This window comes from Carlito syrichta, unplaced genomic scaffold, assembly GCF_000164805.1.
Source record: "Carlito syrichta isolate Samal-C Ts95f unplaced genomic scaffold, Tarsius_syrichta-2.0.1 Scaffold303684, whole genome shotgun sequence".
Lineage (NCBI taxonomy): Eukaryota > Metazoa > Chordata > Mammalia > Primates > Tarsiidae > Carlito > Carlito syrichta.
Window position 1 is genome coordinate 342,141 of NW_007247780.1, and position 27,108 is coordinate 369,248.

Sequence of the window (27,108 nt, forward strand, 5' to 3'; positions counted from 1 at the left end):
CAGAGCGGTGAGCAGAACATGCGGAAGACTTGAAGAGTAAAAGAAAAGCCCAAGATAATGCTGGAGGAGAAACTTAAAATCATGCTGAGATGCTGGGTCAAACTAGGGACAGCAGTCAGATGATGTGCTGCTTTGATATTTTGAAATGAGTTAGGTAGAATAAGACAAATGATAGAAGTATTACGTAAAGGGGAAGAAAACCACAGAAGAAACATGTGCACTGAATGTATAGATCAGAAAGAAAGGCTGTGCTCATACCTTCTAATCCAGAAACATGTTTTTCCTTAGGGTTTTTGCTCAATAATATGCCAGTTGCAAAAATAAGAATAAAACAGGTCTTCTGATCTAAAAGGACAGCTTTGGGACCTAGCTTCCATCCATTCTGCATTCCTCCCATCTCCTCCTTCATCGGAGCCAAACCTAAATTCCCCTGCAAAGGTGGCCTTATGGTGTCACTGCTCTGGTGCCTAGATTCAGAGAAAGTTGCCACTGGTCCCTGTCTTGTTCTAGGTGTTCATTTTGCTCCCTTACTACATCGTTCCTATTTTTAAGCTGTGGATGATAACATAATCCTTGACTTTATATTTTTTTCTGGAAGTATTTTCTGGTAAGGTATTTTAGGTTATGGAAGTCACCTTGAGCTCATTAGAAAAGACGGCTGTCTGTAGAGAGGGTTTATTATTAATTCAACATCATTCTTTTTCACATGCTTTCAAAGCGGCAGCTGTGGCCCAAGCAGGTATTTAGCAAGTTAAATTAAAGGAGTGAATGGTAGATCACCAGGGGAAGCAGCCCCCTGATTGTGCTGCAGGGGCGAGTCTTTGCTGTGATAATGCTGCAGAGATGTCTGCCTGGGCTAGTCACCTGTGAAACAGCTTGATTGTTCCTCCAGGGGTGAGTCTGCCCTGATTATGCTGCAGGGGCGTGTCTCTGCCTGATTATGATGCAGAGGTGTGTCTGCTTGACCCTGGTGCAGGAGATGTCCCTTTGCACTGATTATGATGCAAGAGGCATGTGGCCTAACAGGTATAGGTGCTGTCTCTGCACTTGGTTCAGTGGAGCCATAAAGACAGGGTGGTCCTAATGGTCTTGAAATCTGAGGCAGAACAGACCTGAAGCGCTCTCATATCAGCTGCTTAATTGCTAACAGTTCTGGAAGTCTCTCCCCATGAAAAGGTGAGTCAAAAATGTCATCAGTGGGAAATCCTTTTGAGCATTGAGTTTTGAGGCATTTACTACATGACTTAATGTTTAAATGTAAACTATCGGTCAGCCAAGTGCTAAGTTATTTTAAGAAAATAAGCCTATCTTTTAAATTGTGGCACAAATTTTTGGAAAAAAATACATGTGGTTGGAACACCATGCCCAATGACTGGCTCCTAGCAGGCACCTGTGTCACTTCCTCATCCAGGTGGAGCCGGTCTTCACTCTTAACATCGCCCCCCCCCCAAGGCATTAGTAAATTTGTTCTCTGCTCAACTTCATGGAAAAGCAAAAACCAGCCATGACATGGATACTACTCACACGATGTAGCCTGTGGTCTCATTTTTTCCCAAGTCAGTTTCTTTTTTGCCAGACTGACTTATATGTAATTATGTCGTTGTTTTCATCTTCCTGCTTTTTTAAAAAAAAAAACAACTTTGCTCTTGTTTTCTTAATGCATCCCCTGTGGCTGATAACACATGCATCACCACCCTTTCTTTTAGGAGCATGCTTTCCTCCCTCCATCCCGCAAGAAGGTGTCTGTTCTCTGGGAGTCAGCTTACAGCTTTCCCCTTTTCTTACAGAATCCTTGTGCATCTAGTCCTGAGTGGGTGCTCAGGGGAACACAGAAGACAGGCTTCTTTCCTAATGGAATGTGTAATCAATCCAGGGAGAGGAGACTTGCATATCTATGATATTTAAGAGAAAATCCATAGTAGCATATAGTTACATGTCAACATGAGAAATTCAGGATAACGTTGCCAAAGGCACATAGCAGAAAGTAAAGCTAGTTATTCTAGGAGTGCTGACAACCTTGGTGGGGGGCAGGGAACGTGAACCCAGATATGGAAGATAGGGATGGGGGAAAGTTATGCCAAATAGAACATGGCACATGTGGAAGATTCCACTCGGCAAACACATACGCTTCTATTACAGTGTGAAGCTGAGCTTCGCATTGCTGTACTTGAGAGATAGGCAGGCATTTTGGCTCTGTGAATTAAGGTCCTTAATCCAGAGCTACTATGTCTGCTTTTCCTGATAGTGGAGAACCATTGGGATTTTTGAAGTGGAGTTGTGCCAGAGTGGAGCCCATACTTGGGAAGAATCCTCTGGGTTTGTGGAACACAATAATTGGCACCTGGAAGACACAGACTCAGACTAAATTGTACCACTGGCCTTCCAGGACTCCAGCATACAGATGGCAGATTGTAGGAATTCTCAGCCTCCATAATCATTGCACCAGTTCCTCATAATAAGAATATCTATATCTCCTATTGGTTCTGTTTGTCTGGAGAGCCCTGATTAATACCCCCAGGACATACGGATATAACCTACAGTGGAGTGAGTTACAAGGTCTGAGTGGACCACAAACCCGTGCCAGGTGACAATGTGAGATGGTGCCAGCAAAAATTAAAACTCAGCTAAGAGACCAGTACTGGAACAAAAATTGCAGGATTTGTTACTTGAGCTTTGAGGCTCCAGAATTGCAAAGATTAAAAGAATCTCTAATTACTGCAGTAGAGAGCATATGAAAAAGAAAGAGCCAGGCTCGGTGGCTCAGCCTGTAATCCCGCGCTTTGGGAGGCTGAGGTGAGTGGATTGCTTGAGCCCACGGGTTCGAGCCCCACCTGGGCAACTTGGCAAGACCTCATCTCTACAATAAATCAAAAAATTAGCCGGGTGTGGTAGCGCGTGCCTGTAATTGCAGCTACTTGGAAGACTGAGGCAGAAGGATCGCCAGAGCCCAGCAGGTCGAGGCTGCGGTGGCCGGGAGCGGCCACTGCACTCCAGTCTGGGTGACCAAGTGAGACTCCAACTCAAAAAAAAAAGAAAAAGAAAGAGTCTCAGAATTGACAGTTTTTAGAATCATGAAATTCACCACTAGAGGGATGAAAGGACAGTATTAAGTAGGGAGACTGTCCTTTCATGGTAAACCACAACTAGGATGTCACGCCTTTAAAAAAAATTACACAAATGGCACTTCACACAATACAAAAATGTATGGAGTTAAAACTAGAAGCCCCTCTAGCTCCCACTCCCTGGAGGTAACCCGTACCCAGTCTTAAATTATTTAGGTTACCTCATTCCAGCCTTTTATGTTGCCTCTGTTTGTGTGTAGTTTAATGCCCCCCACACACAAACATGAACGCACAGACATGCTTGCCCACACCCAGCCACGACCACTTTTATGGAATGAGGCAGCTCACATAATTCACCAAAACTCAAAGCAAGCACATACATGATTCATAGCACCAGAATCCCAAGTTATTTAATTAAATTGTTAGACCATTATTTTTCTAAAGAGACAGGTCTACAGAAAGTGAGGACATTTTTCCCTTGGCTCTTAGGCAGATCCCCATTATGGCTTCTGCAATGCAGGGTATCTCTTGGGAACTAGAAGGTGCTTAGAGTACTTCCTGCCTGGGAGCATTTCTAAGATTGTTTTAATCTGCTTCTGCGGTATTAACATGATTCTTGTCGGGGACAGTTTCAAGAAGATGTCGGCAAGCTGTGTTACTTTGGTTTCTCCTCCTTAGTGACGGAGGACTTCACAGGAAATGGCAGGGTTCAAGTTATTTGCCCCGAGTCACATAGCCTCTCATTATAGAGGCTGACCTCGAGCCCTGGTGGGGAATACAGAATCCACAGTTCTTAGCCACAATGCTCTACCGCCCCAGATGATGTAGGCGGTGACCTTAGGTCGCGGTAGACAGCAGCAAAGTAAAAAGGTAAAAGGATGTGTTCTCACATAGTCCACAATAATCAGCCCTTCAGAGTAGTACTTAATCTGTACAGAGAAGTCTATACAGCAGTTTAAGGAATCTGCCTTGAAAGGCTCTCTGTTTCTGGTGGTGGTTTGATTTGGGGACACTTGGCCAATTCTTGATTATTTTTCTTTTTTAGAGATGAGGTCTCCCTCTGATGCCCAGGCCGGAATGCAGTGGCACAACCACAGCTCTCTGTAACCTCGAACTCCTGGGCTCAAGCCACCCTTCCTCCTCACCCTTTTGAGTAGCTGGGACTATGGGTGCACCCCACCATGCCTGGATAATTTTTTTTTTTAAGACAAGTCTTCATTGTTGCCCAGGCTTAATTTGTATTTTTAGAGACAAGATCTTGCTCTTTCTCCTAGGCTGGAGTGCAGTGGTGCAATCCGTAATCGCTTGAGAGGCACTACTGGCTAAGCCGGGAGTCCAGTGGTTTTTAATTAGGCTTATTGTACTCATTGGGCAACCACACAGTTAAAGGGCACACATAACAAGTGAAAAGGAAAATTGTAGGCTAACAATCATGATAATACATTCACTTACACTGCGCTCTCTTTCTATTTAACAAATCAAAATTAGTCCCGTGCCCAGAAAAATTTATGACTGGGCGGGGGAGTTGCCTTAGAAACAGACTGTTGGTCAGATATAAGTGATAAGCTCTTAAAATTTTTACCCCTTTTTTCCCTTTAAAATACCAGCTTATGTGATGACGAATATAGACATTATCCCTTTTTTGCTGGTTTAAACATTGCAGCATTCATAGATGCCTAATTATTTTGTTTGTTATTTAGTAAATTGTAATGAAATCTTAGACAAGGAAAATGAGATCGAAATCCTTGCTTCTAATCATCCTAGATATTACATAACTGCATGTAAAGATTTTTCTCAAAGAATTACAATTTCTGCTTTTAAATGTGTGGCTGTTCTCCAGTGGATTTCTTCTAAATCTTTGGGCGTATAAAGATAATGAATAAAAGAAATCCTTACCTTAACAGCTTCTCAACTCGGCGGAGAGAAAATGGGTAGATAGGTGACCACAACGGATTGAACCAAGTCGTCGTATTCCAAGAGAGTGCCGCAGCATAGGACAGCGCGGAGCGGCAGACGGGCTCTGGGGTTGTTCGATGCTGTATGTTCCCGGTTCAGGCGCAGTCTGGACGAGTGAGTGTGCGGAACGGCGGTAGACACCCTCCGCGCAAGCGCAGTCAGGACGGGTGGGGGGTGGGGGTGGGAGGGTGTACATTCTCTGCGCAGGCGCAGTCAGGATTTGGTTGAGGGTGGTGCATTCTCCACAAAGGCGCGGTCTGTACATGGAGTGGGGGGCAGTCTCCATGTTAGCGCAGTAAGGACATATATGGGATACAATCTCTGCAAAGGTGTGGTCAGGATGGGGAGGTAGTCACCGCAAAGGCACGGTCAGGACATGGGGTGGAGGGCAGTCTCCATTTGGCGCAGTAAGGACATGGATGATGTACATCCTCTGCAAAGGTGCAGTCAGGTTGTGGAGATGCAGTCTCCGCAAAGGCGTGGTCAGGTCACGGGTGGAGGACGGTCTCCATGTTGGTGCAGTAAGGACGTGTATGGGGGTACATTCTCTGCAAAGGTGTGGTCAGGATTTGAGGGGCACTTTTTGCAAAGGCGTGGTCAGGATGTGGGGGGGCACTCTCCGCATTGGCGCAGTAGGACTATGGACCCAGTATATTCCACAAAGACGCGATCAGAATGTGGGGGAGGGGACAGCCTCCACACAGGCGCAGTAAGGACATTGTGGGGGTACACCATCTGCAAAGGCGCAGTCAGGACATGGGGGGGGCGATCTCCACACAGGCTTAAGGACAGGGAAGGGGTACACTGTCTGCAAAGGCGCAGTCAGGACATGGGGGGGCGCTCTTTGCAAAGGCGCAGTCGGGAATGGGGGGGGGGGGGGTGGGGAACATCTCCGCGCAGGCGCTGTCAGGATATGGAGAGCATCTGCAGGGAGCAGGGAGGATCCTATTGTGCAGATGAACAGCCAGGCACAGAAACTGCCCAATATCTCACTGTCCACGTACAGCCTCTCAACAATGACAAGATATGCACATATAATATGGCATTGTTATTTTCAGTCTGGAAAAGTCTACTCATAACAGTATTTCAGGAATATGTTACACAACTGACAAAATATTTCAACGGAGGATTGGTTATTGTTTTCAGGCAATAAAATATTATAGATATAGTTTAAGTGAAAACAGGATCTTGAAGCGATATTTGTGCACCTGTGTTTATAGCAGCATTTCACAGTAGCCAAAAGGTGGAAGCGACGCATGTATCCATCAATGAATGAATGGATCAAGAAATTGTGGTGCATACAGTGGCATATGATTCAATCTTAAAAAGGAAGGAAATTCAGACATATAGTACAACATGAACCTTGAGGACATTATGCTCAGTGAGAGAAGCCGGGCACATAAGAGAGATATTGTGTGATTCTACTTATGTGAGGTCCCTAAAGTTATTATATTCATAGGACAGAAAGAATGGTGTGGGTATCAGAGGCTGAGGGAGGGGGATGGGGAGTTAGTATTTAATGGGTACAGAGTTTCATCTTGGAGAGATGAACACATTCTGAAGACGGATGGTGGTGATGGCTACACAACAGTGTGAATGTACCTAATGCCACAGAACTGTACACTGACAAATGGTTAAAATAATAAATTTCATATTACATGTGTCTTACCACAATAAAAAGAAAAAAAATCATGATTCTTTTTTAAACTGCAAGAAGCCATTTGAGGATTATAGAACAGTGTTTTGGCAGAGCTCCTGGGCAGGCAAGGTAGAATGTAGTGATGTGTAGATACAACTATGGATTTTCACATAAATGTAGATATGCTTGTTTCCCCTCCTCCAGACAGGATCACACACCCCATTAGGGAAGAGGCTTTTCTCGTGTGTCCCTGAAGCACCCATTCCCTGGTGACTTGGGCCTAGTGTCATGGCAGGTTTCAATGAAGTCAGGAGTGCCCTGGTGTCATCATGCACACTTTCCTGTACTGGCCTTCTCAAAGAGGGGACAACTTAGGGGATGGTTTTTGCACCATCTTCCATACATGGTGGCTTTTCATCTCTATAGCAGAGTAGACACAAGAATATAGGGAAATTCTAAATGTTTCCTTTCTAGAGGATTCTTCAAAGCATAGCCTCTCATAGCAGGACTTTTTTCCATTCATTCGTGTATTTATTTTTGAGTCAAAGGTCTCACTTTGTCACCCAGTTTGGTCTTGAATTCCTGGTCTTAAGTAATCTTCCTGCGTCAACCTTCCAAGAGGCTGGAATTACAGGTGTGAGCCAATGAAAAGGAAGACTTTTATATTCAAGATAATTGAAAGAAGGTAACCGCAACAGAAACTCAAAAATCTGGCCACAGAATTGAAATTTCTGCAGAATGTTAACCAAAAAAAAATGAGAAACTATTATATTTTACTGTAGTAGGCTACAGTTTGGTTTAATAACTTTCAAATCAGTTTGGGATTACCATAGCTTAAGGTACACTGTTATTTTTGTTTGTTGCTAATTGCATAAGGCAAAAGGAATCCATTTTTTGATATGAGTTATTTAAAGGGAGCATGCTTTTCTATTACCTTATATTTGTGTGGAAATTGAAAACTGCGTATCTTTCCTACATCTCTATATCATTTGCAGCTTTATACTGGTGAAGTAGGCAGGGCTGGTCTTACTTGTATTTTATATAGGTAAGGATACAGTTTAGAGAAGTGACGAGTGAGTAATTTGACCTCTGGACTTGTAGACCATTACTAGGCTACTTTTATTGAGAACCTCAAGTGCGGCATTCTCTACCATGAATTAATGCCTTATTTCAGATGTGGTTTTGCAACACTCTTGGTGCTTGTTTAGTTAAGTGAACTTAAATTGTTTTAACATATAGAGAGCTATAATAAAGACTCAGGAAAATTCAATGAGCTATTAACATTCTAGTTTATATTTCTCTCTTTGGCTATTAATAAGCTATTTAGATACCTGTTTTGTACATTGATTTTTGTACTGACAGGTCTTTAGAAGCAGCAACATTAAAAGTGATTCAAAGTAAAGGAAATTAGAACTTCAAGCAGTTTTCAGGCAAATAAATGAAGATACAAAATAAGTTATTTTTTTCAGAATTGTCAGTGTTTAGAAATGGTCATTTTCTTCAAGTCTTAAGAAAGTCAATGGAAGAAAAAGTCCCAGTTAAACGTGCCTTTCCTTTGAGTTCCCAGATCTTTCTGGATTCTTCTGAAACATAGAAAATCTGAATTACCCCCGTCAGGTGATGAACTAAGTGTATGTTGATCAGAATAAAATACCACTATTCTGTTTCTTTCCCTTTTTTTCTTTTACTATTGACAACTTACAATACATATCAAAATCTGAAAGAATAGAAAGAATGCTGTGGTGTTTCTGAAAGGACAGGAACCCTCTGATGATTATAAAGTCTTTTTAATTGAGTTGCCCATGATACTTTAGAAGTGTTCAGTGCCACATCTTTTTCATATCAAAGTGAAACTTGGCAAAGTCACTCTCCTCCTGCCTCATCATAACACACAAGAACACATTGTACTTGATTTTGAAGGCAAAGGGAGCAGATCCTGAAACTAAACCTGATAGGGGATTTCCACAATGGACTCATAATTTGTAAATGGGAACCTGTGTCACCTGGGGATGGAATACAAGATTGGGTCGGGCCTGGTGGAGGGGGAGGGGAGTGGTGTGAGCCTCCTTGGAAGCCTCCAGTGTCTGTATTGTAAGAACACAAGAGTTTCCTGTGTAGAAACTGGATGTCCCTATAAAACTGAGACTAGATGTGAGACTATGATCAAAGAAAGGGTCGCTTATTAGCTAGCTTGAAGGGAATGGATAAATGTCCCACATTTCCAAAAATGGTGTGAAACTTCCAAGTCAGATACTATCTGGATAGTGTGAATCTTATTTAAGTAATTTTTTTTTGTACTGGGCACAGCCTACTGGAAAGGCAGTTTAAAGAGGATATTTTAAGCATGTTGGTACAGTATGTAAAATTGATTTAATCTTTGTATACATACTGTTTGTGTATTAGGTATTTCTGTGAACTCAGTTTCATAGGACTAAGACAATTCTCTAATTTAAAAATGTCTATCCCTTTCTGGTTGCATTGAAATGATGGACCTATGGTTAATAAAACATCCTATATATGGTAAACGAACAACTATCCATAATTGGGTTTAGTTATATAGTACAGGAATTGAACAGTAGACATTAGTAAACTTGTATGTATGTATTTTTCCATGAGATATATATTATTATAAAGTACATACTATATATACTTTAAAATTTCAACATTATTTTGATAATTTGCTCTAATAATACTGTAATACTTCAAGCATAATTGTTAAATGGATGATGGAAGAAAGTTCTTAGGGATTTTGGACTCAATTTCTAGGATGGTAGTTCTCTAATGAGGTTCATTTCCTATCTGGTCTGTGCATCAGTTTCTTGAAGAATTCATATTGATTACAATTCTACTCAGTGTCACAGACAAGGGGGTGGGGAGTTTAGAAGCCAATGCCTCGCTGACTTCCTGCACTACAAAATTTAACTCTTATTTTTCTATTTTTCCTGATGTTATCTCTGTCTCTCACATGCACTCTCTCTCTTTTTTAAATCTCTTGTGCATAGATTTATGTACTATCTAGCAAGGCCAGCAAACTTCTCTGTTTTCGGTTTTGCAGACCATACAATGTCTATCTTGAGCCTTCAGTTTTGCCATTTTTACAGGAAACCAACAGTAGACAGTATATAAGTAGGTGGCCATGACTATGCTGTGATAAAACTGTCTCCCTGGACACTGGATGTTGAATTTCATATCATTTTCACATGTTATGAAATCTTCTTTTGACTCTCTTTCCTTTCAAAAAGAGATGGTGGACTGGATTTGTACTTAAAGGAAGGCAGGATCAAACAAACAGCTAAGTAAAACAACTGGACAGTTTGAAATCCCAGATGTGAAGTAGTTGAGCCCCTAGACCTGCCATCCCGGGCAGAAAACAGGATGTTTATTCTGTTGATAAGTAGAACCAGAGAGACTTCATATCTCGAGTGATCAGGAAGACTGGAGGATGCAGATAAAATTGGAGATGCAAGAAATGTCTGCACTTTGAGCTGTTAGACCAACAGGTCCCTTCACCTCACCTTCTTTTTATGCACAATCATACAAAGATACTGGGGAACTCTTTGGGGAAAGAAGTTACTTCATGACAAAGACTTTCAAATACTGACATTTTGAGGTTCACCAATGCAAAGGCCAACTACAGGTAGCAGCATCCAGCTTGAGAAAGCTTCCCACCAGTGCCCCAAGCTGGCATCATGTGGCTCACTGAGTCTCTACCTAGCCACTTGGGTCTCACTCATCTATTATGGGAACCTAAATCTGGAATCTTGTCCTCTCTAGGGCACATGCATTCTCTCTAGACACCCTGTAATCTATATATTCATTCCTTCCTTTTATTAGGCTTGGAACCTACACTTCAATCAGGTCACAACACATACAGGGAAGGAAACGTTTTCTTTCATTTATAGCTGTTGTCTTGGGTCTCTGGCAGCCATTTTTATTGATAACATTATACGATCCTAGTATAACTGTTCTCTAAAGGGGAGAAAAGCAAGGATCATGGGTTAGTACCTGATGTTAGAGTCAGAGGGCAATTTGCATGCAAGTTGTCACAAAGGTAAATCTAGAATGCAGGGAAACTCTTCTGCATTCCATGCTTTTAGTAAAATGGCATTTTACTGTGAAGTCCTAGTCTTGTCATTCTCTCTTGGGGTAAAAACAAGTGATCAGGGATCAGTACCACATGCACACAGATTGTTACAGAGGCAAATCTGGAACACCAAGAAACTCACATGTATCCTATGCTATTAACAGTATGGCATTTTATTGTAAAGTCCTACTCTAGTCATTCGTCAAAAGAGAAAAACAAACAGGGATCAAGGATCAGTATGCCATGCTGGTTAGAGGTAAGTTTCTGTGTAAGTTGTTAAAAAGGCAAATCTATAACACAAGGATATTTAGGTTCCGTTTTTAAGATTTCATGACCTGCTTGAAGGAGAAACAAATTAAGGTCAATAGGATCGGGTTGAGAACCCTTCCATCTAAAGTCTTGGTTCTAAGCGAAGGAATGAGCGAGACCAGAGGCTCATTCTCATTATCACACTGCATTCTTACACGGATTTTATAGAAAAGAATGTAGAATTTTAACATTTATTTTCCTAAAGTAAAAATTCTACATTATGCTCAATGTTAGCTTGACTATTTTATTTTCAGTGATCAAAAAAAAAAAAACTTTAACTTATATTTGATCAACCTATAACTACCAGGCATCACTTGATGGTTTGAGTTGCCCTCATGGGCTTTCTGTTTTAATCTAAAATTCTGTTATAAGTTAAGTCTATGAAATTGGGCCAATATACAAACTGTACCATACATGATACTGCTAGATTCTAGAGAAAGGTGATTGTTTGGTTGACCAGTCACAATACACAGGCTGCTAAAACATTCTGGTGACCCTGGAGAACTATAGACAATGTTTGTCCTTGCAGAGTAAGTGGACAGCTGTGGGTAGAACTACAGTGCCTTTAAAAGCAATCTGATCCTCATTCCCTGTATCATCCCCAAGAACAACCAGGAAGTCAGATAAACACAAACTGGCCTCCTTGAACAGTTCTTTTGACGATTAGAAGGGAGTTAGTTTACATTTATTTTCACAACTGCTTTCCTTCTGTCACTAATGTTTGTCAAAGAAGAATACACACTGTTTAATGCACTGTCTTGTGATATCAAGTATCACAAATTTATCTGTCAAGTACCAGAACTTTAGAAAGGAGAGGTAATGTGCTTTAAGGTCATCTCACAGATAGAACCTGAATCCATCCATGTTTTCTCTTACATAATCAACTCATTGTATTAATTACCTAGGTGTTCCATAAAAAATTAACACATTGGGTAGCTTAAAACAACAGAAATTCTTCATCTGACACTTCAGACCCTAGAAGTCCAAAATCAAGGTGTTGGCAGGGCCATGCTCCCTCCACAGGCTCTAGAGGAGGTTCCTTCCTTGCTTCTTCGAGCTTCTGAAAACCATCCTTGGTGTTCCTTGGCATGTAACTGCATGTCCCCAATCTCTGCCCCAATCTTCACAGGCCATCTCTGTCTCCATATGTGCTTCTCCTTTCTCTTATAAAGAAATCATCATTGGATTCTAGGTCCAAGCTTAACTCAGATGGCCTAATATTAACTTGATTGTATCTGCAATGACCCTATTTTTAAATAAGGTCTCATTCTCAGGCTTCAGGTGAACATGAGCTGAGACACGGGGTCAGCCACATTCATTTGCAAGAATGTCTAGGAGCTCCTACCAATCTCCACTGCTGGCATCTCACTCATCCTCCAACTCCTCAACCCAATTCCTTTCTCTTGTTTTTCTTTCTTTCACACCACCACACTGCCTCTCACCCATGACGTAACTGAGTTGCTCAGTTCCCAAAGACAGACCCAGTTTCACAAGCAGTTGTGATCCTTGATATTAGCTTTGACTTGGTACAAGGTCCTCAGTAAATTAGGTCTGTAGAGCTTCTGAACACAGCCCAGGGCCCTCTCCCTCACAGCAAGCACCTTTTCAAAGCACCAAAATTCATTTGGAATGCCTGGAAAAAGGAAAGAGGTTCTCTGCCAAAATCACTGATGTCTAAGAAAGACGCACATTCCCAGGAGCTTCGAGACTGTCTGAAAGTTGATGGCCCGAGGCCTGGCTCTGGAGTAAATTATTAAAAGCCAAGCACTGACAGCAGCTGTGGCTAATGCAAGTTTCCTGTAAAACTTGCAAAATTAAAAAGCAAACAGTAGTGTTTCTAAGTGATGACTCCATTTTAATGGATAAATATATAGAACATATAAAAAATTAAATCTTTGTATTAGCCAGATTCCTTAAGGTATGTAATATTTCTTTTAAAATCATAAAGTGACGGTTGAAACAACTGTACACGTGAATATGAGTACTATATGCTTCCAGGGTGTTGATTTGGGTTATTTTCTAGTGTCAAAGAAAAAGCAGTACACTAAAGTGATTAGCACAGATGTTCATCAATAATGTACTACCTCAAGAGGGACAAGAGTCCAATGTGAAACTAGGCTCATCTTTGATCTGCACAGAGGGGACTGGGCATTTTAAGGGGATGTTCAGAAAGTAGGGAGGCAGACCAACAGGAGCTCAGTAAAGTCGGAAGTAAAAATTACAGAAAGTGGGAAGAGGGTTGGTCCATGTGAACCCATCTTCGTTTGCCAACTGGTGCTTATAAAGTTAGGTCCCTGCTCTCCCACTGAAGTTGGGAGACAGGGCCCTGTCAGCAGGTGTTGGCTGAAACCAACAATTAGTTATTTTAGCAGCCTTGATTTTTCTCAGGCAGGTACTGTAAGGGGGCTATGGTCATCTAGGGATGTGACCTGAGCTGTTAAAAACTATGTTGGCGTTTGTTCAAGACTTTTTTTTTTTTTTTGAGTTGGAGTACTCACTCTGTCGCTCAGACTGGAGTGCAGTGGCCGCTCCCGGCCACCGCAGCCTCGACCTGCTGGGCTCTGGTGATCTTCCCACCTCAGCCTTCCAAGTAGCTGAAATTACAGGTGCGCACTACCACGCCCGGCTAATTTTTGATTTATTGTAGAGATAAGGTCTCACCAAGTTGCCCTGGTGGGTCTTGAACCCACGGGCTCAGGCAGTTCACTCACCTCGGCCTCCCAAAACGCTGGAATTACAGACTGAGCCACCGAGCCCAACCTTGTTCAAGACTTTATAGGCCATTGCTGGGGCCTCATAGAGAAGGTTCAGAAGAGCCTGGCCAGAGTTTGGTTCAGGAGACACTCTTGTCACTAAGTATGGCTATATCTGTTTCTCACAATATTGACAATCTATCCTCACAAAATTATTTTTTCTTCAACAAATCTTGAGATAAATTAATGCACCAGCACATGTTTTTTCAAAAGTTAGGTGTATGTTAAAGCTTAAGTTAGCTAAAGTCCATTTCATAGACCCCTGGATGAATACCTGACCTACACAGCTCACCCCTTATTATTTGAATTTAACTGGCATCCATTTTATGGGGTCCCAGGTGCCTGTTTGACCTATGTAAGTCTGCCTCCATTCTTGGTTACCCACTCAGCACTTCAACTTTTCATACTTGCACAGCCTTTCTGCGTGTGGCCCCTGACTGTCCATTAATGACTGAACACTCCTTGACTTACCAAGTTGCCCGAATGAGACCCAGGGTTCAGGGACAAAGACAAACCCTTGCATTCTGAAGTGCCAGAAAGCTTTACATTCGGAAGCACAGAGTTGTTCAGAACAGAGTTAACCTGTGATGTCACATGTGACATTTGTGAAGAACTTGGAATAGACGCTGTCTTAGGAAGCATTGCAAGAGTACATGGTTCCAGCTCACTCAAGCAAGTTCAGCTAGGTGAGAAATAAGAATGGAAACCCTGTATTACTCCATCAGGTCTTGAAGATATTCTCTTGAATAAATGTGTCCGTCAGTCAAATCTAATCACACATTCTGCCTAGGTGTGACAGCGAAGTCCACTGGAGCATGTTTGCGCCCCAGATGAATATTTGCCAGTAGGCAATATTTTATTACAAAGATTAACAAGTTTGCAATGTATAGAGGGTGCTGACATATTCATGAAAGCCCCCCCATGAACTCAAATAACTGAATATTATTTTTTAAATTTTACTTATTTTTTAATTGGTAAATAAACATTGGATCTATTTATCACATACAACATGATGTTCTGAAATATGCACACATTATGGAATGGCTAAATCAAGCTAATTAACATGACTATCACCTCACATACTTATTACTTGTGGGGAGAACACTTAAAATCTAGTCTCAGCAATTTTCAAGTAGCTGAATGCTATTTTTAATGACCATTCAATGTAGACCTTAGATATTTATTGAGGGCCCAGCATGTGCCACCTGAGTGTGGCCTCCTAATGCAAAATGCAAATCCTAGGAAATCCTGAACATTGTCTAGCTCAGGGACCATCTTCACACCTTCCACAACCTGCTTAATCACAGCTTGCTTCATAAGTAGTTGATGTAACCAAAAGAAAATGAGTTCACTTTCCAAATCTTTAAGTCACTTTCTTTCTATTCCATGTGTTGGCCAAATGTACTACATGAAAAAAAAAGGAATGATCCCTGCCCCCACCACCATCCTTCTTTCCTAAGAAGGGAGAGGAAGGAGGACAAGGAGAACTGAGGACCAGAAATTAACCATTCAGTAGATACTTGTGCGTGTTGCGAGTACAGAGGTTAGGATTTGTCCTTGAGTGGCAGCTTATAACCATAAATGTACAACTCAGAATAATTGCAGCCAGGTGCTAGGGGTGTTCTGGATAAGCCCAAGGGGTTACAAAGATGGGAATGGCCCCATGTGCCTGAGGAGGAAGGGTCTTAAAAAGCTTCCAGGAAGTGATGCAAATAAGCTAAGTCTTCACCCACAAAGAAGCAGGAAACAGCCCTGATTCTGATCCTTAGCCAAGATGGGGAGGGAGAAGATGACGTGACTGAAACCTGGGATGTCTGCAGAGGAAAGAGGATGTCAGGGTTTCTCGGCAACCCTGAAGAAGTGAAACTACCTTACAGGAAATAAAGCAGTATCAACCAGGCAGTTTTTTCAAGTTATATTTTAGTATTTTCAGTGTTTTAAAAATCAAACATAACATTTCTAAAGCAAGAAAGAAAGAGAGAGCAGCCTTCTGTCCACCACCCACCTCCTAAACTCCTAGACCAGTATCCCAAACAGAACTTGATCTAATTGCTGAGTTTTCCTATTTCAAGTCTCCTGTACTGATTTTATCTTATTTTGAACCTTCACATGCTATTTCTTCTTCTGAGTGTTGCATTCTGTTCTTGTTTTAAGGACTCAGTAACTTCTGTGTCCCTATTAATACTAATTCTCATTATGGTTATTGCTTCCTTACCCACTTTTCCCTGGATTATTTTTATTTTCAGCAGCTTCCTCTCTTTTGACTGTTTGAGTCTTCTTTCACATTTGAGACTTTCCACAAGTACCTGGCAATGTCTGTTCTGCTCATTCACATTCAAGAACAGAGGACTTGTGTATTCATTCCTTGGGGCTGCCTGCCATAACAAGGTGACTTCTCATAACAAATTTATCATCTCCTAGTTCTGGAGACCAGAAGTCTGAAATTCAGATGTGGGCAGGGTGTACTACTTCTGTAGGCTCTAGGGAGAGGATCCTTCCTGCCTCCTAGTGGCTCTAGGCATCCCTTGGTTTGTGGTCACATCCCTTCAATCTCTGTCTCTGTCTTCACATGGTCTTCTTCTCTCTGCCTGTGTCTTCTCTTCTGTTTCTTATAATGTCACCAATTATTAGATTTAGGGTCCACCCTAAATTCAGAGCGATCTCTTCTCAAGATTCTTAACTTAATTACATGAAAGATCCATTTTCCAAACAAGGCCATGCTCAGAAGTACCATGGGTTAGGACTTGGATGTGTTTTTTTCGGGGGCCACCACTCAACCCACTGCACTTAGCCTCGGAACTTTTGAGGTGTAACACCATGATGTTAGTGAACTCGCCTTTCAGGTGATTGCAAAAGTAAGAAGGCAGCGGTATGCTAAAGCACCTGACACACAGGAGGGTCACATGAGAAGAGGCCCGTGCCCACAGGATGCCTATGTAGGAGATGGATGCTAGTCAGACTCCTACAAGGTGTATCTGGTCCTAGGACAGTGTCAGTGTCTGTTCTGCTTAAGAGTAACTGAGTAGCATCCATCAACTGACCACATGGTCTACCCCAGTGGCATGGGCCATCTTCTTCATCTCACTTTGTAGAGATAGACTTAGTGCCAGGACACGGTTCTCAACATACATGGCACTAATGGTGTGGACAGTCCTGGGTGTTTTTCTCTCCCCCTTCGTATTGTCAGCTCTCGGTAGCCCATGCTTCCTTCTCTTGCTCAATACAGGTCTCAGGGCCAGGTAGTGCAGAGAGCGTTCTGATGGATAGATCACTCGACAAAGGAATACTAAGAACACCTGAGATAACTCGTGCCAGCTGTCAGTCTTTTCTGCATCTTTCCTTTGTTTAATCCATTTTAATTGCAGCATCCTTATTCCCACCCACCTTGGGTCTCTAGGATGGAGTAAAATAGGACTGTTCTTCCTATTGAGAGGGCTGAGTCTTCACATTTATTAGTTCTTCCCCGAGAGATTAATTCCTTAAGAACTGATTCTCTATAGCAACAGATCTGTCTTTCTGTCCTTTCCTTAAACTTATGTAAGCATCCAAGTGCTAGGAGATAGTAGCTCGATGCCATTTATATACTAAATTAACCAACTTCTCCCTGGGATAGAACTCCATTTAGATTTTTAGTCTTTACTTCTCAAGGAGAGTCACTGAATAAGAAAAAATCTGTGTGTAATACTTAAAGATATAAAAGTTTGTGAAGCAATCAGGCAGTTGTTTATCAGGAGATTACAATCATTTAATACCGATGATACACTGAAGTTATATGTGCCGTGATGTTTTGCAGGCATCACCCTTCTCATGCATTAACTACATGACAAGGGTTAATCATTGCTCTTTGACAGATGGCAAAATTGAAGCCCAAAGGGGGTATATAATTGCCTGATGTCCCATAGCCTAAGGACGAGGGTCAGATCCTTCCTTGTCTTGGGTTTCATCTTCATACTGGTTCCAAACATTTTGAAGGATCTCAATATACTGTGGTTGGCTTAAAATAGTCAATCCAAAACATTTTCTATTCCTTCCCCTATCAATAAAATTGTTCAGATGCACTCCAGTATAGACACGTTGGTGTGCCTTTGTTTATGTATGCTACTATGCTGTTACATTAGGTATTTTACAGAGTACAGTCTTCACAGAAATAGAAATGATAGAAGGATAAGCTAAAATTAAATCATCTATATTTAAATTTTTTAAATAGCACCAAAGGCCTTTAATAAAATTTTCTTTTACAGTGTGTTTTAGAGAGAGCCATGTGTTTAAATATGCCCTGTTCTTTTTTAAAATGTTGATTTAAAATTGTGTAATGTAGTAACTTAAAAATCTTATCTTAAATTCAGAACTTTTTGATACTTGACTTTAATCACTACATATATCCAGACAAGTTTATTATTGGCTATTTTTTAAAAATAGCCATTCTTTTATCTCATCCACTAGTTAGGTTAAAGCTTAAAGTGAAATTTAGCCAATAAATTTAATCCTATCCTCTGTGATACTGATCAGTGGCTGTTGCAAACTAATTAGTGTGGCATTTTAATATTTTTAACTAATATAGTCAAACTTGATAGATGCTCTTCATGTGGAATACTCTTACACTGGCTGACTGTTGTTCTTTACATGTAGAGGTATGTGTATATGTTCATAACATCTGTAGTTTTCCTGCCTTTTGTCTGATTTTGGTGTCAGGGAAGTGCTGCTATCACAAAATGAGTTGGAAAGTGTTGTCTCGAATTTCCTGAAAAGTCAGTTTAGAATTGGTATTATTTCTTTCTCAAGAGTTTGGTAAATTGACTAGTGAGGCCATTAATTCTAGATATGGGGAAGTTTTAACTACACATTCAGTTTCTTTGATAGAGGGCTGTTCGGGTTGTTAATGTCTTCTTTAACTACACTTTTGTATCTTTCAATGAAGTATCCCATTTAATCTAAGTTGTTGAATGTATTGGCATTAAGCTTATAATAGATATTTATATTCTTTTATTGATTTAAGGATCTGTAGTGATATCCCCTCTTACTAATATTGGTAGATTTGGATCTTTTTTCTTTCCTTTTTTTTTATTGGTCTAGCTAGAAGTCTACCAATTGATCGTTTTAAAGAACCAGCTTTTGATTTAGTTGATTTTCTGTATTTTGTGTTCTACTTTCTATTTCATTGATTTCCTCTCTTATTTTCATTATTTCTTTTTTGTTTGTTTGTTTGTTTGTTTTGGGTTTAATTTGCTCTTTTCCTTACTTTCTATAGGTGAAAGTTTAAGTCATCCTTGACCTTCTTTCTTTCAGATTGTTAATATGACAATTTAGATCACTGATATGAGACCTTATTATTTAATACATCATTTAATCCTATCAGTTTTCCTCTAAACAGTGGTTTAACTACATCCCAGAAATTTTGGTATCTTTTTATTCTCTTCAAAATATTATCTAATTTCCCTTAGTGATTTTATCTTTGACTTATACAGAAGAGTGTTAATATCCAAATATTTGTGATTTTCCAAATTCCTTTCTATTATTGATATCTATTTTAATTTTTTTGTGGTTGAAGAACATATTCTGTATTTCAGTTATTTTAAAATTCTTGATAGGGCTCATAATATGCTCTTTCTTACTGAATGTTTCATGTGCGGTTTAAAATAATGTAGATTTTGCTATTGCTGGGAGATGTTACGTAACTGTCAATTAGGTCAAGTTACTTGATAGTATTTTTATTTTATTTTGTTTGGTTTTTTTTTAGAGACAGGGTCTCACTCTGTTACCCGGTCTAGAGTGCAGTGGTATGATCATAACTCCCTGCAGCCTCGACATCTTGGGCTCAAGAGATCCTCCCACCTCAGCCTTCCGAGTAGTGGGGATTACAGGCATATGCTATTGTACCTTGTTGATAGTATTTTTGAAGTCTGCTATATTCTTACTTATTTCCTAACTACTTGTTCTATCAATTACTGAAAGAGGAGTTTGAAACTTCCTTCTTTATTTGTCTTTGTCTCTATGCAGTTTTATTAGTTTTTGCTTTATGTATTTGTATTTTGAAGCTCTGTTATTTCATGCATACATATTTATAATTATATCTTGTTGATTAACTGACCTATATAGCATTATGAAATGTCCCCATTTATCCTTGATATTAGTCATTAATTGTTCTGAAGTCTCATCTGTTACTAATACAACTCCCTTGGCTCTCTTTTGAGTGGTAGTTAAGTAATGAATAGTTTTTTATTCTTATGTTTTCTGTCTGCCTGTGTGTTTATGTTAAAGTTGGTTTCTATAGACAACATGTAGTTGATCTTGCTTCTGTTTTTGTTTTTCATTCATGTAGTCTCTATCCTGGGCATATTTATAATATTTATAGAGCTGTTATAAGGTCATTATCTACTTATCCCATGCATCTCTGTCATTTCTGTGTCCATTTCTACTCCTTTCCTTTTCTGGTTATGGGTTCTATTTGACTGCTTCGTTGCAGGCTTGGTAATTATTGATTGGATGTTAGATATAAATTTTATATCCAGTGGAGTACTAGATTTTGCTTTATATTATTTGCTTTGTTTAACTCTGTCCTGTCATTAATCCTTATAGCTAATGACCAGAGTTAAGATCTGTCCATGCCTTCCTTTTCACTCTAGAAGGTCAAGTGCTCATAATATCTATCTGTTGTCTTATATTGAATGGTTTTAGGTATTTGAAAAAAAATGACTGCATCGTTCTTGTCTGTAACAATTGAGAAAGTAGAGACATTTCCTCATATTATTATTAAAATAGTCATGAATATATGAATATTTAAAATATCATTTTACGTAAACCATAATGTTTTGTGTAGATTTCAACGTTACTGTTGTCCTAGTCAGCATGGGTTAAGGGTGGAAAGTACAATTGATATTTTTGACACATTTCTGATAACTAGCCCTCTCTTAATTGGCTCTATGAATAACTCTGGTAACCTGTGTGTTACCTGTCTTAATCCTTATAGCTAATGACCACGTGGGAAGTGCTCTTTTCACATGGTGCACTGTTGTCGATCAGCTGTATTCAGCATGGTTTATTTTGTTCTCTGATTGCTTATTAAGTAGCACTACAGCTGTCTTTTAGCTACAGCCTTTCCCCTCAGCCTCTGGTGGAGACTGCTTTGTGATTTTCTCTCCTCAGCAGTGTGAGGAATGATTGAATTGCTTTCTATAGCATACAGAGCTTTTTCAGAAAACACCAAAAGCATAGTTCTTGTGTGTTCATTGCCTCTGAAAAAAAAAGCATGGTCCAGTGAGGCCCTGCTGAGGTCACTGCCTTCCCCAGTTACTGTGACCAGCTCCCAGGTAGAGTCACCTCCTGTGCCTGCTCTTTGCCTGTTCTCCACATTTCAAAGAGAGGATAAGCAAACAAAGCAACAATTCTTTCCAGTAAAATCATCTTCTATAACTTTGGGGAATGCTGTAGCTAAGCCCTGAATTGCTTTTTTGAATTTTGTTTTGTTTTGTTTTGAGTAGGAATGTGTCAGAGCTGATAACCTTTCTTAAGACTGTCTTAGATCAGGTAACTCCTCAGAAGAGGACTCCAAAGAGAACACAGTATCACACAGCTAGAAGAACCATCCCTGGGAAGAAGGTGTTGTGGTGGAGGCCACACCCACTTCACTGAAGTCTTTCTCTCCTTCTCCCCAGGTGTTGAAAAACTCATCCACCACCTGCAGAAACACAACATACCCTTTGCTGTTGCCACCAGCTCAGGGTCTGTGTCATTCGAAATGAAGACAAGTAGACACAAAGAATTCTTCAGTTTGTTTTATCACATCGTCTTGGGAGATGACCCTGAAGTAAAGAATGGCAAGCCAGACCCTGACATATTTCTCGCCTGTGCCAAGAGATTCTCTCCTCCTCCTCCCATGGACAAGGTAAGCAGTATTGGTGAGAAAAGCAACAACAAGCCGAGTTTCACCAAATAACATCCACATAGTGTTTGTTAGAGATGAGAAGTCTTGGATTGCACTGATGAAGGGCCACTGTGGAGTGCTCCTAAGAACTTGGATAAGTGGGCTGGGAGGTAACTCAGCCCAAGGATTCTGTGAGGGGTTGTGCCCATGCCTACGTCACCAGGCCTGTGAGACTGGGCCACAATCTGCTGGGTCTCTAAGACACATCTGCCAGAACACTGTCTATTCAGACGTTTTCCGGGGAAGGGGGGAGGTGGGGGGGAGTGGTGTCAATGAGCTTACAACATTCTGATTTTTAAGGAGCAGGCTTTAAGGCCTGTAGTTATTGCAATTCAGATGTAAATCATCAAAACTTACTTCCCCTTCCCAATTGCTTGTGATAAGGTATTTTTTTACGGTTTCTTGTGTGTAGTGATTTTTTTTATTGCAGAGTTTTTGGACTTCCATCTGTTTCTCCTTTGGAAAGTGGCAACTGGTGGACTTGTGTGCTGTAGCACCCTAAGCCTGCTGAGGGAGCTACTTCTTACGCAAGGCTGCAGCAGAGATGGGCACATGGCTTCCTCCTCTTGTCCAAACTTGTTCCTCCTAAGGTGACCCAGAAAGAGCATTTAGAAAGAGTTGATTGTGGTGGTTCAGCCTGACTCCAGATTCTTCTGACTTCTCTGTGACTACCCCGATGGAGTCTTTTGCCTGAGCTATCTTCAGATACAGATTCTAGAATAACAGAGACATTCTTGAAAGGGGGCTCCTATTGACTGGATAACTGTGAGCAGCTGAGGAGGGCATCCATTGAGATGACCCTGTGAGCCCCTGCCAATGTCTCCTTCCCTCTAGGTTCCTGTGTGTTAAGACTTGAGTAGTTTGAGGTGTATTAGTTCATGGAAGAGCATTTCGGTGGAAGGTCTTTTTCATTTCTTGCCTCATCACTGACTAGGCAATGGGGTTGCTGGCCTGTAACCCAGGAGATGGAATTGTTGGCCTGTAACTTCACCCATCACAAGTTCAAGTAAAATTATTCAAAACCTTCTTCCCAATAAAGCTGAGCTACTAGAGTATTCTTTAAAATCTGTTTTTTTGGCTCAGGATCCAACTTACTACATTAAGCCTGTAAAGGCAGCTGAAATACGATACTGAGTATGCCATCCTCTGACTCTCCAACACCAAGTTCACTTCAATTCTGACACTACCTCTCAGACCTAGTGCATCCCCCTACAGGTTGAGGGCTCAGTCCCACAAGGCTTCCTCCTACCAAAGACACCCATCACAAATTCCCGGGACTGCCTATACTTCTGACCCACCAGTCACAAATTGGGGGTTCCTGCAACCTCATCCTTGGGTCTGATAATTCCCTAAAATGACTCACAAAAAATCAGGAAAATATTTTGTTTACCTTTACTAGTTTGTTATAAAGGATAGAACTTGGGAATAGCCAGAATAGCACAAGGCAGAGTATGGCAAGCTGGTGCAAAGCCCCCTCCCCTTTCTGGGCACCCAACCCTCCCAGCACCTCCATGTGTTCACCCTCAAAGCTCCCCAGACCGCATCATGTAGGGTTTTTTATGGAGGTTTTATTATGGGGGCGTGAGTAATTAAATCACTGACCCTTGGTTACTGAACTCTGTTTCAGGCCCCTGTCCCCTCCCTGGTGGGCCTGAAAGTTCCAGTCTTTTAATTACATATTTTGTCTTTCTGGCATCCAGACCCCATCCTGAAGCTATCCTGGGACCCACCAAGAGGCGCCTCACTAGGTGGAAAAGAGTTTGTTAATCACTCAGGAAATTCCAGGCATTCTAGGAGCTCTGTGCCATGAACCCAAGCAAAGACCAAGTAATGTATTTTTTATGATGCCACATCCGTTAAGAATCATCACAGTGATGCATCCTTAGCAGTGCACATGCCTAGGCTGATTCAGATCTCATTGTTGAATTCAATTTGACTGCACTTGCTTGATGTGGGTTGTGCCTGAGACCTCCCAGCTAGTGAGTCAGAGAGGCAAAGCTCAGCTTCCAGGTGTGACTGGAACATGCCCTGGATGGGAATGTGCATCTTCTTATATCTGGATGTGTGTCTGTCTGCGTTCATGGCATCCTGTTGCAATTTCCATTGAAATGTATTCGTTTTTCCTAGGAATTTTCCCTCTTATAAAAGAATTATTCCATAGCTTCAGATATAAAGTCTTCCTTCCAGAAACACCATTATCTTTGTTGAACATAAGTGACTGTTCACTAGTAAAGTGAACACTGTTAGCCGGGTTCCCCGAGTGGAGCAGATGTGTAGGCTTTTGCTTTTAGGACTGTATTTACAAACTGGTAAAGACTAGGTAAAGTATGCGCCTTTTTAATGTGATCTGTTTGTATGACTCAGGCAGTTAAACTAAGTTTGAACTACAGGCAGTTCTTGTTTTACAAGACACCATGTTAATGGAAATGTGGTGTTTCCATGTTTTAAAGTATATATGGAAGCAAAGTTTATGTGGAGACCACATGCTGGCTTTGCTTGGGAGCAGTCACAATGAAACCCATAAAAGCTAGGACACAATTCTGGTGAGCAGGGATTTCTGTTCACAAAGTACCCTGCAAAAAAGAGGCTTGTTAAATAGTGTTTTAACATCCTGGTGTTCTTCTCATTGACAATGTTTGCATTAGACTTGTCAAAGAAAAATGAGCATATTTTTAAAAGTAATTTAGCTCTTAGAGAGTTCTAAACATTCCCGTTGTTACTAATCCCTGTTTACTTATAGATGTATTTGCTTGTAGACGTGAAACGTTTCTTCTCTTATCTCTTATGCAGATATGGTGAAGGCTTTTGGCTTTTCTTTATGTGATATGCATGTTGTGACACTAAAGGAAGATGTTAACAAACTCTTAGTTGGGGAAGCACCCCGGTTTTGTCCTTGTACTTGTCTTAGGAATACAGGAAGCAGTTGCTGAGGAACTTGAGAAGTATGATGGAGTTCCTGAATGATGTCTTGCTGCTTTCCCTCGGATGTGGTACAGGTGCGAACCCACGAGGCAGCGTTCCTCCAGAGTTCAAGGGCACTCCATGCAGGCTATCTGGTCACTGAAGAGATTTAGAAGCACCTTAGGGATTTATTATGCTGTAGGTATCAACAAGTTAAGTGCAGTAGTAGTAGTAGTAGCAAAGTAGTAAAAAAAAAAACAAGTGGTATCAAAGGGTTATTAAATATGTTAAGTATTATTTCCCATTTTACTAGGTGAAAGTTATAACAGCTAGCATTAAAGAATTAAGCTTTCACTGAGAATATTTTCTAAGTTACTTATCTTTCTTTCGTGCTTAAGAAAAAATAAAAGCAAAAATAAGGCCATCTTTACAAGTCTGCCAGAACCTACTAATGAGTTCTCACTTAGTCAGAGCACCTACCATGTGTTAGGCAGGGTCCCTGCATCTGCAAGCCTGTCCCTTAAAGCCAGGCAACCATGTGGGTAGAGGGCATCTGCGCTCCAGCTTCATAGCATGCAGCCTCCTGGAGAAGCCACTAAAGTGCCCATCTTTGTTGTAAAACAAAAATCATGGCATCATTTACATGTGACTTCTGGTGGTGATATTTGATGCAAATAAAACCAGAAATCAGTTTTTAATAGCCCAATCATCACTACTTTGTATGTTTTAGTCTTCTTGTTACTGTTTTAGAAGCCGCGTTTCAGGGTTTAAAAAAAATTATTATTTTTGTATCCTTTTGTTCTATTTTCAAGAGCAGAACAAAAGAATTTTTTTTCTTTTCAAGAACTATTCTTTTATTTTTTTTTTTTGAATTGGTGTCTCACTCTGTCGCCCAGACTGGAGTGCATTGGCCGCTCCCGGCCACCACAGCCTTGACCTGACCTGCTGGGCTCCGGCGATCCTTCCACCTCAGCCTTCCGAGTAGCCAGAATTACATGCATATGCTACCACTCCCGGCTGATTTTTTTATTTATTGTAGAGATGAGGTCTCGCCAAGTTGCCCAGGCGGGTCTCAAACCCGCGGGCTCAGATAATCCACTCACCTCGGCCTCCCAAAGCGCGAGATTACAGGCTGAGCCACCAAGCCCAGCAGAACTAACTCAAAAAAACAAAAACAAAAAAACAGAACAAAGAAGCCGAAAAAAGAAATTTTTGTTTTTTCTGTTTTATGCCCCTAAAGAATAAAAAAAATGAGCACTGATTAACTGTGTACAGTGTCTTCACTGTAAAACTCAAGCCATTCATCCTGACAAACAAATGTGTTCATTTGAAAATCATTCTCTATACTTCTTTACCTCTTCATTGGTATCTTACTACTTTCTTAAAATACCAGTTGTAACTCCAATTAACATTTCAGATACTGCTTGTTTGCACATGTACCTATAGTTACCCTTTCCTATTTTAAAACTCCAGAAGTGATCATTGGTAGGACTTTGAGTTTTGTATGTATTCCATATTTCTTTCTCTATCACTTCTTTAAAATACCAGAGTGGAAGTTGTGAGATAACATTTACAATTGGTAAACAAGGGAGGTGGTAGATTCTGGGTTCTGGAAACCTGCTTATCTGTTAATGAATAAAAGTAAGTCCATGTAAATAGGTAGTGTGGGCTCATTACAGCAGTCTTTAGATATTTCGAGTTCATTTTTTTCACACTCACAAAGTACTATACTATCACTTTGTTAATAGTGCAGTGTGGGTAGTGGGGATGTGAGTGTTCTATAAAATTCTTTCAACTCTTTTCTAGGCATGACCACTTCTACAGTACACCTTGAGGGAGGGAACTCTGGTTTGTGTGACAGCAAAAGACCAAAAGTACATTTAGGAAGTAATAAGTAGAACATCGTGGGAGCACTGGGGGTTGGACAGGGCTTGGGATAAATGCTGAGGGTTTTTACAGAAAAGGAACAGAGGAATGGATTAGTACTGAACAGGACAAGTCTGACAGGAGTGGATGCCACCTGGAGTAAATTGTGAAGACCTTGGAAACCAAACAGGAAAGTTCAAGCATGGTGCAGTAGGCATTGGAACTCACTGGAGGTTCCTAGGGGAACATGTTGACAGTGTTTGTATTTTACAGCTCAATGGAGTACTGGGTAATGGATTAAAAATAGGCAATAAGGGAGGAAAAAATTTCAGGGGTGATGCTGACATTATTTTTTCCAGGAAGCTTATAGTTCAGTTAGAAAAAATACAACTTATCCACAATGACAGAACTTCTAGAGAAAGTGAAATGCATGTAAGAAAATCATCACTGGGTATATTTTCCTATTAGCTTGATCAAATTTGAAGAGTTTCTGTATCTCTGCAACTTTTTCCTAGATTAAATGGGGGCGGGAGAATGGGGGGAAGAGAGAAAGAAAGATGTAGCTGGTATTTAAATTCTTTTTCTTTCTTTCTTTTTTTTTTTTTTTTTTGAGTTGG

General features: G+C 40.7%; 1 protein-coding gene across 1 annotated transcript in view; it reads left to right on the forward strand.

The window, feature by feature from the left end:
- The window catches only part of PUDP (pseudouridine 5'-phosphatase), a 92,990-nt gene that overhangs the window by 42,703 nt on the left and 23,179 nt on the right, over window positions 1–27,108 (forward strand). Inside the window, exon 3 of the mRNA XM_008059070.2 lies at window positions 21,456–21,685. Coding sequence (XP_008057261.1) covers window positions 21,456–21,685 — 230 coding nt within the window. The remainder of the gene's footprint in view (window positions 1–21,455; window positions 21,686–27,108) is intronic.